A 13,649-nucleotide genomic window follows, 5' to 3' on the forward strand; every position below is an offset into this window, starting at 1 on the left:
TTGACATTGAGCAAATGGCTGTCCTCCTGTGACAACAGGTGTGGAATCGAAGGCAAAGGCCATGGAGGCTTCCGTACCAGACTTCTCAGTAATGGGTACCAGTGCTGTCGAGGCCAATCTGGAGCTATTAAAATCATCCTTGGCTTGTCCTGTCTGACCTTTAGAAGTACCTTTGGGAGGAGAGGCAGAGGTGGAAAGGCATGCACATGAAGATTGCTCCAATTGAAAGAAAGAGCATCCACTTTCCAAGCTGTGGGATGAAACCTTTTTGTGCAAAACTTTGGCAGCTGATGGTTTAGTGGAGAAGCGAACAGATCTATGTCTGGAGTTCCCCATGACACTGTCAATTTCTGAAATACATGAGGATCCAATTTCCACTCGTGGGGATCCATAATTTGTCTGCTCAACACATCTGCTAAGGAGTTCTGTGCTCCTGGCAGAAACCTTGCCTGAAGATTGAGCTGTAAACAGAGCAGTCTCCCACAAAATCATTGCTTGCCTGCATAGAGGATAAGAATCTGTTCCCCCTTGCTTGTTGATGTACCACATGACAGTTGTGTTGTCTGTTAGAATCAACACCTGCCCTGGAAGAAGTAAATCCTTGAAAGCTATTAATGCAAACTGGACTGCTAACATCTCCTTCAGGTTGATATGTAGATGTTGTAGTCTGGCAGGCCACTTGTCTTGTATCCACTTTCCATTTAGATGAGCTCCCCAAGCTTTGTCTGAGGCATCTGTCGTTAAAATCTGACTCGCCTCTGGCCGGGTCACAGAGAGTCCCTTGTTTAGGTGACATTCCTGAGCCCACCACAAAAATTCCTTTTGAATGCAAGGTATTATTTGAATGACAGTGTCCAGATCCTGGCAGTGCTGTGTCCATACATTTTTGAGATACCATTGCAGCTTCCTCATATGCAGTTTGGCATTGGGAAGCACCAGAATACAAGATGCCATGAACCCTAAGGCTTGAAGGACTGTCCTTGCAGTCAGCCCGGACTGATGAGATAGTTGATGGAAGTAAAGGGAAAGACTTCTGTTTGTCTGGGGTTAAAAAGGCCATCTGGGATGCTGTATTCAGTCTTACACCCAGAAAGCACATGTCCTGAGAGGGTACTAGACTGGACTTTATTTCGTTCACAGAATACCCCAGGCATCTTAGCACTGCTATCACATATTCCAAATGATGAAGAAGCTCTTCCCTTCCTTGAGCCAGAATCAGACAGTCATCCAAATAAGGATAGATCTGTATTCCTTTTAGCCTGAAGAAAGCTATCACTGGAGCCAGAACTTTCGTGAACACTCTGGGCGCAGTAGATAAGCCAAAGGGCAATGCAGAGAACTGATAGTGAAAAGTCCCAGCTCGAAAACGCAGATACTTCCTGCAACTTAGTCTGATAGGAACATGAAGGTAAGCCTCCTTGAGATCCAAAGTTACCATCCAATGATCTTTGCCCAGCAGAGGTAAAAGCTGTTGTAACGTCAACATTTTGAACTTGGGAATGTCCAGATAAGTGTTGAGGATAGATAGATCCAAAATTGGTCTCCACGTGTTCCCCTTCTTTGGTACTAGGAACAGGCGAGAATAAAATCTTAGGCCCACTTCTGGCATAGGGACCGGCTGTATGGCCCCTAGTTGAAGTAACAGAGAAATTTGCTTGTGAGCCTCTATTCTTTGTTGAGGAGGAACGTCTGGCATGCCTCTGAAAGGAGGCAAGGTATGGAAATAAAACCTGTAACCTTGGTGTATGATATCCAATACCCATCTGTCTTGGGTAATTAAACTCCAATTTTCTTTGAAAAGTGCCAACCTTCCTCCCAAAGGTGCTGCCAGACGAGAAGGCTCTGGCAGCTGAAAAGGTAGGTCATTGGGTCGGTTTACGAAAGGACTGACCCCTGCCCTCACCTGAAGACTGTGCAGGAGAACTCCCTGTTCTACGCCTGAAAGAGCCCTGAGCTCTGCCCCTACCACGTCTAGATCTACCCCTAGACTGGGAATCATAAGAAGGATACGTCCACCCTTTAGCAGGCCAATTTCTACTAAACTTTGGAGGCTGAACCTGCAAAAAATCTTTAACAGTCTGCATAGACTTAGCTTTGTCTTCCATTTTCTTTAAAACTGCCTCAACAGGAGGACCAAACAACACGTCAGATTGTAAAGGAGCATCTAAAATCCTTGTTTTAACATGTTCAGACAAATTTTGATCCCTTAGCCAGGCGTGCCTGCGAAGAACTGACCCAGTGGCAGCCACCCTAGACGAGGCCTGTACAGCATCAAAACCACATTGCAAAGAATGCTTACCCACCTGTTCAGAAACATGTACTAAATCTTGCAACTCTTTACAATCAATACCTACTGCCAGAGCATCAACCTTAGACTTCAATTGTGAAAGGAGATAGTTTTGGCATTTCAACATGTGAAACTGGCAATTCAAAGCCCTCATAGCCAGAGTGGAAGAAGTATAAACTTTCTTTCCCCATCTATCCAAGGCCCTAGCCTCTTTTTCTGCAGGAACCGGATTCTTAACAACAGAAGCCTTAACACCTTTAGGCCCCTGGCTAACAGTTTCTGGGTCTGCCCTAGGACTCTTAAAAAGATACTTATGAGCTTCAGGCACCCTGTAATACCTATCCGGCTTAACAGGAGCAGGAGGCAAAGAATCAGGATTAAGAGAAGCCTCTGTAAAAACATCTTCCACTACATCCAAAACAGGAGGTATAGCCAAAGGCCTATGCTGGGGTAAAACAAAATTCCCTAAGCCTTTTCCTGGAATCAGAGAAGTCCTGACCTTCCCACTTAAAATGCTCCCTCATGGAATGAAGAGTTTCTGAAAAGGAAAAATCCTCAGGAGGAGAAGCAGGAGGAGTAGAATCATCCACATCAGAATCAGAATAAGGAGAGTACTCCTGCAAGTCTTCAGCCGAAGACTCTGACACATCTGAAGCCTGCTCAGAACCCCGCAGCTCACGCTCCACCCTAGGCCTCTTATCAGGAGGGGGCATAGAACCCCTAATCAAAGTAATCAAATCTTCTGCCATTTTAAGCATATGCTTCTTGGGCACAGTTCCTGAAGAGCTAGGGGTAACACCAACTGAAGCTAAACCTGGCCTGCCCCTGGGAGAAGCCTTAGAAACAGAAGGAGAGGGCCTAGCCACCCTAAGAAGGGAGGGGAGTATAGTAACCTGAGAAGCCCCCTCAGCCTGACTTGCCTCCTGAGAGGCCACATCTTGCAATACTAAAGTCTCACCCTGGGAACACAAAGAAACCTTCGGTGGAGCCACCGGCTCCACCGACACCTCTAAAGAACCGGCGTCCGGTACAGACGGTTCTTCCAGCCTAGGCTTAACTGCTTTGTCCTTGCGCTTCTTCGAAGAAGCGGGCGTCGGAGCATCCGACGGCATTTTATAATTGCACCGCTTCCCAAAGACTAACCTTGCACAATCCAACCTCCTCTTTATAGTGCGTTTATTAAATCTAGCACAAGAGCGACAGCCAACAACGTCGTGCTCAGGCCCTAAGCAAGGAATACACAAAAGTAAGATAATCTCTATGCGGTATCTGTTTCCCACAAGAAATGCAATTATTGACTTTTTCTGACATCCGGTAAATCACTGAGGCAAGAAAAAACTAAAATATTCCCCAACGGGGTACTTAGCCAACTTTGAACTCGGTCTGAAACTTCGAAAACGAAAAATCTCAGAACGCCAACCGGCACTTGCAATGCTGCTTCTGCATCGGACCATGCGGCAAAAAAGACTGAGGATATGACGTCGGTCATGCGCATTTGTACCCTGACGTCCTGATGTCAGTCAAATGCGCCTTGACCGACGTCAGCCTTATACTTTGATATTCGGGCCGACCGAGGACAGCGGACTACCCAAGTGTAAGGACTGCAGCAATGTGAGATGAAGAACATCAGGAGGCAACTACAATTCTAAAAGCCTTTCCAAATATTTCAAGTTTTCTAACCATGTATTTTTTATGGAACCGCTATACCTTTTCAATTTGCTTCAGATGACTTGTTCTAAGGCCACATAATGCAGTATTATATTCAATGAAACAGGGCCCTATAAAGAGGTAGACATAGGCTAGAGAACATGTTTTTTTCTGAACCTGAAAATATAAAGTCAAATTGAAAATCAATGCACAATACAGTGAATAGCTCTTTATGAATGTCATTTTTGCCATAATTTGACCATTTATTCTGCAACCACAGTTCAGTTGTTAGTTAATTCCTGAGTAAAGGCTAAAGACATTCAGAAGTCAGGCTCTTCATTGAATGCATGTACACTGGGGCCCAACCAGGTATCAAATTATTTTTTTTTTAATCTCTGCAAAGAAGACTGCTGAATATGTAAAAGAACCCTGCTTCTTGACTGCATCAAACAGTTTGCTCTCAAGACTGTCCTTGACTCCTCCCTTCTGTAAGTAAAATATGCACTTCTGGTTAATATGCTTGTATTCAAAAATGTATTTTGTACAGATAGATATTCTTCACTGCAAAGCCCCCTGTGGGCTAAAAGTTCACCCCTCAGATATCGGTAACTGACTGAAAAGACTCCTAGACTTTCCAGTCTAGATGGGTATGACTACATGTAATGATGCGCCTTGTAAATTTTCATTAAATACCTTCTAAAAACAAGGACATCACCTTACTTGTAGGATCAAAGCAACATGCTGTACTCAATGATGGGTAAATCATATGTTACGAACAACCTCAAAAGACAGTTATTACTTCTTGTAAATTTCTTAAAAATTAAACCAATAACTTTTAATGTTGTAGCTTTAACTTTTAAAGCATTAGTCCTATACTTAAAATTATAGTACATTTAACAACACCTAAATTCTTATATTTTGTCAACTTCTGTAACTCGTGAGGACCCAAGTTTATTTGATATTCAACTACTGGTTTCCCAAAATGGAAAATAGTGCACTTCTCCTTATTAACTTTCAGTCCAGTTAAGTGTAACCATTCAGCCACTAAACACAAGTAAGTGATGAAATGGTCAATATCCTCTGTCCATGTAATAACACAACTTAGTTCACAGTTCATTAATTTATGCTAAATCTAACGATATATTTACTGACATTAAAGGCATGGTCATTACTAGTACAGTGGCTGCGTATGCTTTGTATATAGTGTTGGGAGAATGTTGGCAATCTTTACTTCATCAGTTATGAAATATAACAGGCAATTCTCAGCATATCTGGCTATTTAGAGCACATTTAACCCATTTTATACCAGAGAAAATAGTTGGAAAAGCAGCAGCCTCAGTACACAGCCCTACTCAACACGTGGGAAATCGCCCTCCACCACCATAATTTGTTATTCCCTGTCACTTAAACAACAATTTATCCAATGAGCGAATTGAATGCCAATTCATGCATAATACATATTGTGGTTTACTTTTTCAAGAGCATCATAAGTTTCAAAGTATGGTCTCCTAGATGTAGAACAAGCAAGAGTTGTAAGAAGTATGTATTCTGTCTCATTCTGGGCAAGTTCCATTAAGGTCTCTCCATGACTTCACACAGACACTGCTAAAACTGCTGGGTCTAAAACTGCTCCTGAAATGACCCTCCCCCCGACAACTGGTATCACTTTCACCAAAGATCAGGGGAACATCGGCATATCTAACAGCTTCTATTTATTTATTTTTATTTATCATTTATTTATCATTTGTTAACCGGGAAAGTCCGACTAGGTTCCACAGAACCTGTTTTCAGCGGAGGCCCGGGGAGAATGCTCCAGCTTCACATGACAGATGACAGAACTTCCATACCTAACTTAAGAGCTTTCCTGCTTTAAACAAAATTAGAATATGAACTGCTAGTGAAAAACATTTTTACCTATATCAAACAGTAAGTATTCTTCTAATTAGCTTTCTTTTTAACCAGACTGCATGTTGTACTTTATACGTTTACAGACATTTACTATGGCAATATTAAGCATTTGCAAAGTAATCTAGAAAAAAAATGACTGAAGCAGTGGATACTGATGTGTAAAATTAGTGCATGTGAACATATAAATAAAGAGTAATTGAAGTTTGGTTTGAAGAGAAGACTTACAGTATCAACATAAAGTGCTCACTAGAAGGAGAGACTGAAACAGGAATAAATGAAGAAAAAACATTTATTCACACAGCCATCTGCTTAGGCAGTTTTCCTAAAAAAAAAAAAAAAAAATGAAACCGTTTTCCTTGCTACCTTAAATGCAAAAGCCAGTCTCCAGCTTCCCTGGAGAGAAAAAAAAAAAAAAAAAAAGAAGGAGGAGCACAAGCATACAAGAAACCTTTACATCTGCTTTTTCTAATTCAGAGTTGCACGGGAGAAAGAGCCTTTCCCAACGGGTCTATATTAGATCAATGATCGCTTAAACAAGCGAACGCTGATTGAGCGACCTTACTTTAGCAAATGTTAAAAATATTGAAGCAACAGAAATCAATTTTTTTCCTAGGGAAAGAATCTGGTTGTCTGTTTCTGTTGCTTCGGTATTTTCAGTGCTGTGGTGGAAAGTTACAGGTCGGATTCAGGTAAGTGTGCGATTGTGTGGATGTGAGTGTTAGGGTGGGTTAGGTGAGTTAGGGTTAGGTATGTGTGCGATTGTGTGCACGTGAGGGTTAGGGCGGGTTTAGGTTAAGTGTGCGATAGTGACGGACCTTAGGGTTAGAGTTTGGGTTAAGGTAAGTGGATAGCTAGTGGTGTGTGCATAATTTAGTGTAGGGTTAGGGGTCAGATTTTAGGTGTATGTGTGTGGATTTCCGTTTGTTTGGTGTGCTTGGGTTGTGTGTATGTGTTTTGGATCAGCGATTTTTTCCCTAGGAAAAAAAAATCACTTATCTGACAGTTCGAGATTGTAAGCTTTCGCTTACATAAGGTCGATCAAATCAGCGTTCGCTGATCTAATATAGACCCTTTCCCAACACAACATAAATAAATCCTGGAAGGACATCTTAGGATGTTAAGCACAGGTGGGCAATTTGGATCATCGCCAGATTTACCTGTTACATGTTTTGGAATACGGAAGGAAACTACAGCATCTTGCAAAAAACCTAGATGAGCTGAATGAGGACATAGAAACTCCACGAAGAAGGCTCCTCAGCTAAGAAACAAAACTGAAGAATTAAGCACCGATTCACTACTTTTGGATGCAAGCATAGAACGGAAAAAAAAGAGAGCGATCCTCACACAGCAGTCTATGTTGGCAGTTGTCTTAAGGAAATGAAGTGTCAGGTGCACCTGAGAAGCCACAGTCTGTGTACGGACTTCAGTGACTACATGTGAAAAATCTTTCAATTAAAGTAAAAAACTAGTTCTAGTACTAACTAAAGCCAGTCTCATCTACTACGGTCTCCAGTGATACACAAGTTGTCATTAAAGCCCTCCTACCCTTTTTTAACATGGGGCTGGGGTGTCGCATTAACATTTAGTCAATGGCACCAAATCATCTAGAGCCAAAGTAATAGACAAAATATCACTATCTGGCACGTTAAATATCACGAGGTCTGATAATGGCTTGCTTTTTAATAGCCAAAAACTCAAATTTTGCAAAATAGAAAATATTTGCCTTCAGACATAGAAAAGGAAACCCTATATGGCTATCGACCGATGAGCATAAATCAGATAGGTCAGGTCAAAAGTTCATAGCAAAGGGATTTTATTTACTGATGTTTGTTTACACAGAAAGTCCGACTGGGTAATAAGCATCTATTTTCAGTGGAGACCCAAGGAACCGTGGTGGTACAGTGGTAGCGTTGTTACCTCACAGCAAGAGGTTCTCCCATTTGATTCTCGGCTTGGCTTGGGAGTGCCTTCTGTGTGGTGTCTGCATGTCCTCCCCGCGCTTGGGTAACATTCGAAAGACATGCGTGCGTAAATGGGCGTGCCTTCATTGAAGGTTGGGCATCGAGTTGGCACCTCGGCGTTTCGTAAAAATCTACTGCCAATCATTAGCGGACCGGAGTTCCGCTGTGGGGACCCCTTACTGGGAAAAAAGCCAAAAGACAAACAACAAACAACCCAAGGAAAAAAGATTCAGGGAGTTAAATAACATCAAATAAAAACACTAGTACAAATGCAATTAAACAGTGTATATACAAACAATTTGATATCAGAATATGTAGAATACAATAATGCATGAGGAGACACCAGTGATGTAAAAATAAAAAGTAAAAATGACAACTGAAATAATATCGCAAGTACAGTCTAAAAAATAAAAATGAAAAGACATACTTCCACCCTAAGAGTGGGGAGAGTGCAGGTGTTGAAAGGTATAGATGCACAGTATGATGACGGGAACTTCTTACAGCCATTACTGTAGCACACAAAATTGCTACCAGCACTAAACGTTCAAAAAAACGGCTCTAGTACTTATTAATGCCAACCCCTCCAGGCATGTCTAAAGGTCAGTTCCCTGTGCTTTCGCCTATTAACCTGGTGAACTTGGGCATCCTAAGGCAATGTAGCAACTGCCTCATGTACACTGACATCTCTCTCCTCTTACCTCCCAACACGCAGACTTGCGAGAGATGCACACATATCTAATTTGGAAGCCACGCACTCTCCAGCCAAGACTGGAATAGCTGGCCAAGAGGAGTTGGTAAACACTTGCACCACACCACATGGAACACATTGCCCTCCAGAACACACACAAGCACTGCCTTCACATAAAAACACAAACCACACACCCACCTTCGCAGAGGCTCTCAATAAAAATATACCCAAACAGCAGAGACCTCCAAGGCAGAAGCACACAACTACCACAACACAACACTAATCATGAGACACATAACTCTCAAACAGTGTGCCATTAAACCAAAGCCCCCACACACCCACCTTTGCAGAGGCTCTCAATAAAAATATACCCAAACAGCAGAGACCTGCAAGGCAGAAACACACAACTACCACAACACAACACTAATCACGAGACACATAACTCTCATAAACAGTGTGCCATTAAACCAAAGCCCCTAAGGCAAAACAGCATAACCAACACACTAGTCATAGGTGACTCGATAGTGAGGCACACTAATGTCCCACTCACTAGGTTGAATAAGGGGAACGTAACAGTCAGCTGCCTGTCAGATGCCAGGATCCGCCACATAACGCACGCACTCGAGTCCCTCAACAACAGCTACAAATATGACGGTCATTGTACATGTGGGTGCGAATGCTGAAATGTACCTCCTTGGACTACATGAAGAGACACAGAGGAGCTCTCGAGATTATGTAGCCCAGGCAAGCATGACTCTAGCCCTGAGCAGCCTCCTACCATCACCCAGAATGATACCACAGTACAGGCAGAAAATGATTGATTTCAACAATTGGCTAAGTTTCTGGTGACATTCTAAGGAGATCCAGTATCTGTCTGCCTGGGATGTCATGACTGACAGCCCTCGATGCTTTCCCAGAGATGGCCTGCATCCATCACCCCTGAACTTCTGGATACTGGCCAAGGCTCTTGCCATCCCTATAGTGCCTTTTTAGGCGGCGTTCCAAAGACCAAATTACCACCATAAAAGCTACAAACAAATGCAATCTGAGGGTCATGCAATTCAACCTAGAAGTCTAAATCTCAAAATGCACTCGCCTGAAGCACTGCTTAAAATAGAGAAAAATCGACATTTGGCTGTAACAGAGATCTGGTTCAAGGCAGCAAAAAGCACCCCTGCACTACCAGGCTATAACTCATTCCACACCTTTCGGCCCCAGAACTTGGACCGAAGCTCCAAAGACGGTGGTATTTCCATATTCATAAAGGATGCGCACACTTTCAGACAGGTAGCCCAACATAATGCATCAAAGATACTTCAGGTGCAGCTAACATTGGGCAAGACAGCAATTCAGGTGCCTGCTATAGGTCCCCAACCATGTCCTAAGACTTGCACTCCAAGTTCCAAAGCACCCTGGAGAATATTAGGGTCCAACCGAACACTCTCATACTGGACGACTTCAACTACCCCTTCATTAACTGGGAAAACTGCTCATGTACCAATACACCTGCCCAGCGTTTCCTGGAATTTATTAATTCCAATGCCCTGAACCAGCTCGTTCTTACCACCCACTAGAGGCAACATCCTTGACCTGGTCATTACTAACATTGGCGACTGTTGCTCTACACCAATAGTCAACTCCTCCAAGGTTAGATCGTACCACAAACAAATCACCTTGGAAATCCGCACCCCTCCCACCCCCTGCAAAGGTAACCACCATAAAAAACTTCTCCAAAGCTAATTTTGGGCTCCTAAAAATTAGATGTGGCTAACTTCACAGCACCCACACAAATGCACAATACTTGCATGACTGCCGAGTCATACACCAATGCACTATACGAACAAGTACACAAATGCATGGATCTCACCATACCCAATAGAACCAAGATGCTCTCCTCCAAAAAAAGGAAGCCAATCTGGTGGTCCCCTGCCATAACTACAACAGAAAGAGGAAACTGACGCGGAATAAGGTAAAGTTCCAAGACTGTAAAAACTCCCTTATCAGACTCAACAAAAAGTTAAGATCCCTCATCAAATCCTCTAAAGCTAACTATGAAAACAGAATTGCAACACATAGTAAAGACAACCACAAGGCTTTCTACAGTTATGTAAAGAATCTCCACGGCAATACCCAGATTTGCTCTGAACTACTGCACAATGGTACCTCCTTTACAGAGCAAACAGATATTGCCAAGATACTGGCCGACAGATTCAGCACCAATTTTACCCCCCAATTTTACCCCCCCAAAAGGAATAATCGCAATACCAGTAGATTGCCAGGCACCCAGTATTACTGCTGCGCAGGTGAAAACAGCACTGTCCGATGCCAAGAATACATAGCTGCGGACTGTTCTTGTCACAGTCTGGAAAGGAATGCTACATTATTTTAAAACGTACAGCAACATACAATCTGTTCCCCATACTGGAATACTAATGACAGGGAAAACAGTAGCTTAAAATTTCTCACTATTATCATAATTTACTCAGTAAAAGGCAAGCACGAAATTGGGGAAATACACTACAGCTCTTACCTTAAAAAGTGAAAGCATGCAAATTACCAAGACATGGGGACAGACACTGTGTGTACGCTCAAAGGATTGCATGCTTTTTATGCATCTTTCAGAAACAGAGTCATAAAAGCAAGAAAGGGTTTACAACTGCCCAAGCTAATGCTATAACATGGAACTGTGCATGACTTACTTATGAACTACACTATGCATCTAAAATAGGTTTTACATCTTTAAAGATAAAAGTTGAAAACAATGCATTTGCTACATCTGTAGGGAAGCATCTGGAGAAGTGTACATATTTTAAACATGATATGGTGTGGGAGGCAGCAACCATCATATTATGATTATTACAAAGTTTCTGGCAAAACCTCTGGGGGCAAAGGTTCAGAATTACATACACTTTCAACACTGGCACTAACAATCTGACCCGCATACAGACTCAGAAAATGTTTATATGCATCTTCCACTTTGAAAAAAATGTGCAACTCTGTATCGATCATTATTTAGTAACCTTACCACAGTCTTGTCACAAAATGAACCAACTTTCAAGGAATACAGCAAAACTATGCATGCACAGCTCTGAAATTCCTCTTAGAAGTGACACTTTGATGCTGCCACTTGTGTGCATTTTCTGCTACAATTGTTCATGCTCAAATGTAATTACTTCTTAATAGAGTCATGTACACTCGTTGGGTACGTGTTCCATGAAACCAAATAAACCAAAAACTTACAGCAATTCCAAGATGATATGCAACGACAGGGAGAGGAACAAAACGTTTTAAAAACATTTTGCTAATAGGAAAAGCATTAATGATTATGAATTATCTGACAACTGCCCATAGTGTTCAACCTTCCAGCACCAGAATGTGGACCCCCCCCCCCCCAAATTTAACACACCTCTCAACTGTACAAATTTTGGCAGACTGTCCAGATTTTTTTGGTCTGTTTTTCATAAAGATTGTGGGGTTTTTTTTGGCAAATTAGTGGCAAGTCATTAAAGACTAAAGTTAGAAAATAATGACAGACAATTCAGTTTCAGACTTTATATCCTTCAGAAAATTCATACTAATACAAAACCTGCTATTCTATCAACTTTCTAATTTTGCAAGAGCAATATTTAGTGTCCCTATTTTTGGACACTTGTCCCACTACTATTTACGGCTTTGTCCAAACTTCCTGCTTCGAGAGGTATGGCAAAATATGAAACGCATACTAACAACTTCTAGGCAGCTCACCTTGCAGTTAAAACGTATTATTTTTATACTTGCATAAGGTTCTTTGGATGAAGATTATTCAGTCTTATTTGCCATGCACATTATATAAAAGTATCCTTAAAAATTAATGTATGACAGATGTTTCTAACGTGGAACAATGATGATACAGGTCTTTTAAAGACTCTAAATGAGGGATGTTCCTCATACTGAGCTACACTTGAGAGGCATGCAACTGCCTAGTCTGCTCTACAGCAGTCCTCTTCAAAAGTGCAACAACTACAAAGACTTGCAAAGGTAAACAACCGTCATACATTTGACATCTCTGCTTAATTAAACAGTATCTTCTACAGATTATAACCAGAAATACATTAACAATTGTGCACTTCTACCCAGGTCTGCAGGTTCAACAAATGATATACAAGCCGTACGGCTTCCAACAATAATACAGCCACCACATGCTCACCTTCGAACTGATGCTTATCAGACTTGTGCTTTTTATGTTTTTTGCCCATTGCAGACTCCCAGGAAAGAAAAGCCGCTGCAGTCATATGTCCGACTCTTGTGTGACGCAACGCGCGACTACCTTCTTTAACAGAATAAGGGAACCTCACTGTCACGTGACACGAGAAAACTGGCAATATGGCTGCCTGCTTTTGTTCCTGGTTAAAAATTTCACCTAGCGGTAAAAGCTATGTTTGTAAATAGAGCTGCTAGGGAACACGTGGCAGCAATGGGGTTGTTGTACTGGATAATTCAGGGCAGTCAGTCACTCCCAGGATGTACGCGTACTTCTCAACAGTCCCTGTTTTTGAACCTCTCACTTCTGTGATTTTGCTTCATTAATTGTATCCTGCCCCCATGAAATGTTGGATGTTCTGGTACATTAGCGATGGTTATAGTTAGTCTTTAATGCCAGTCACTAGAGGTCAGTATTTCTTATTGTTAATAACATGAGTGCTGATGCAAGACCTACTTACTATTCTAGTATTTCTTTTTTTTTTTAGTAAATTAGTGTAATACTTAAGACACATTTTCCCTGCTGTCACACATACGTTAATAAACTGTATTTCAGCTTTTCCCAGTTAGGGGTCGCCCCAGCGGAACTCCAGTCCGTTAATGATTGGCAGTGAGTTTTTAACCGTGTCGAGTTGCCAGCCCGGCGCCCAACCTTCAAGGAAGGCATACGCACGCACCTCTTTAATTTCACTCGACCATACCGAAACACACTATTTTGTCTTTGTCCAGAATTCTTAAGAAGGAAATCCAGATGTTGACACATATAGATGTACAATAAGTTGTATTTACTGTATGGATAATATGTAACTTCTGGAATATTACAATGCCTCTCCTTTTAGATAGAGAATTCTTCAAGAATTGAGGGCATCTTCAGAAATTCTTATGATCATACCTCTGACGTAATTTGCATATATTTTAA

At 41.8% G+C, this 13,649-nt stretch overlaps 1 protein-coding gene across 1 annotated transcript in view; it reads right to left on the reverse strand.

The window, feature by feature from the left end:
* BRD7 (bromodomain containing 7) overlaps positions 1 to 12,838 on the reverse strand; it is a gene marked incomplete in the record, with an annotated part of 891,907 nt that extends 879,069 nt beyond the window's left edge. Inside the window, 1 exon segment of the mRNA XM_044081983.1 lies at positions 12,678 to 12,838. Within this exon segment, the coding sequence (XP_043937918.1) occupies positions 12,678 to 12,762 (85 nt within the window).
* Positions 12,839 to 13,649: the final 811 nt, after the last annotated feature.

This window comes from Protopterus annectens, chromosome 8.part1, assembly GCF_019279795.1.
Source record: "Protopterus annectens isolate FY-2018-M chromosome 8.part1, PAN1.0, whole genome shotgun sequence".
NCBI classification, from domain to species: Eukaryota; Metazoa; Chordata; order Ceratodontiformes; family Protopteridae; genus Protopterus; species Protopterus annectens.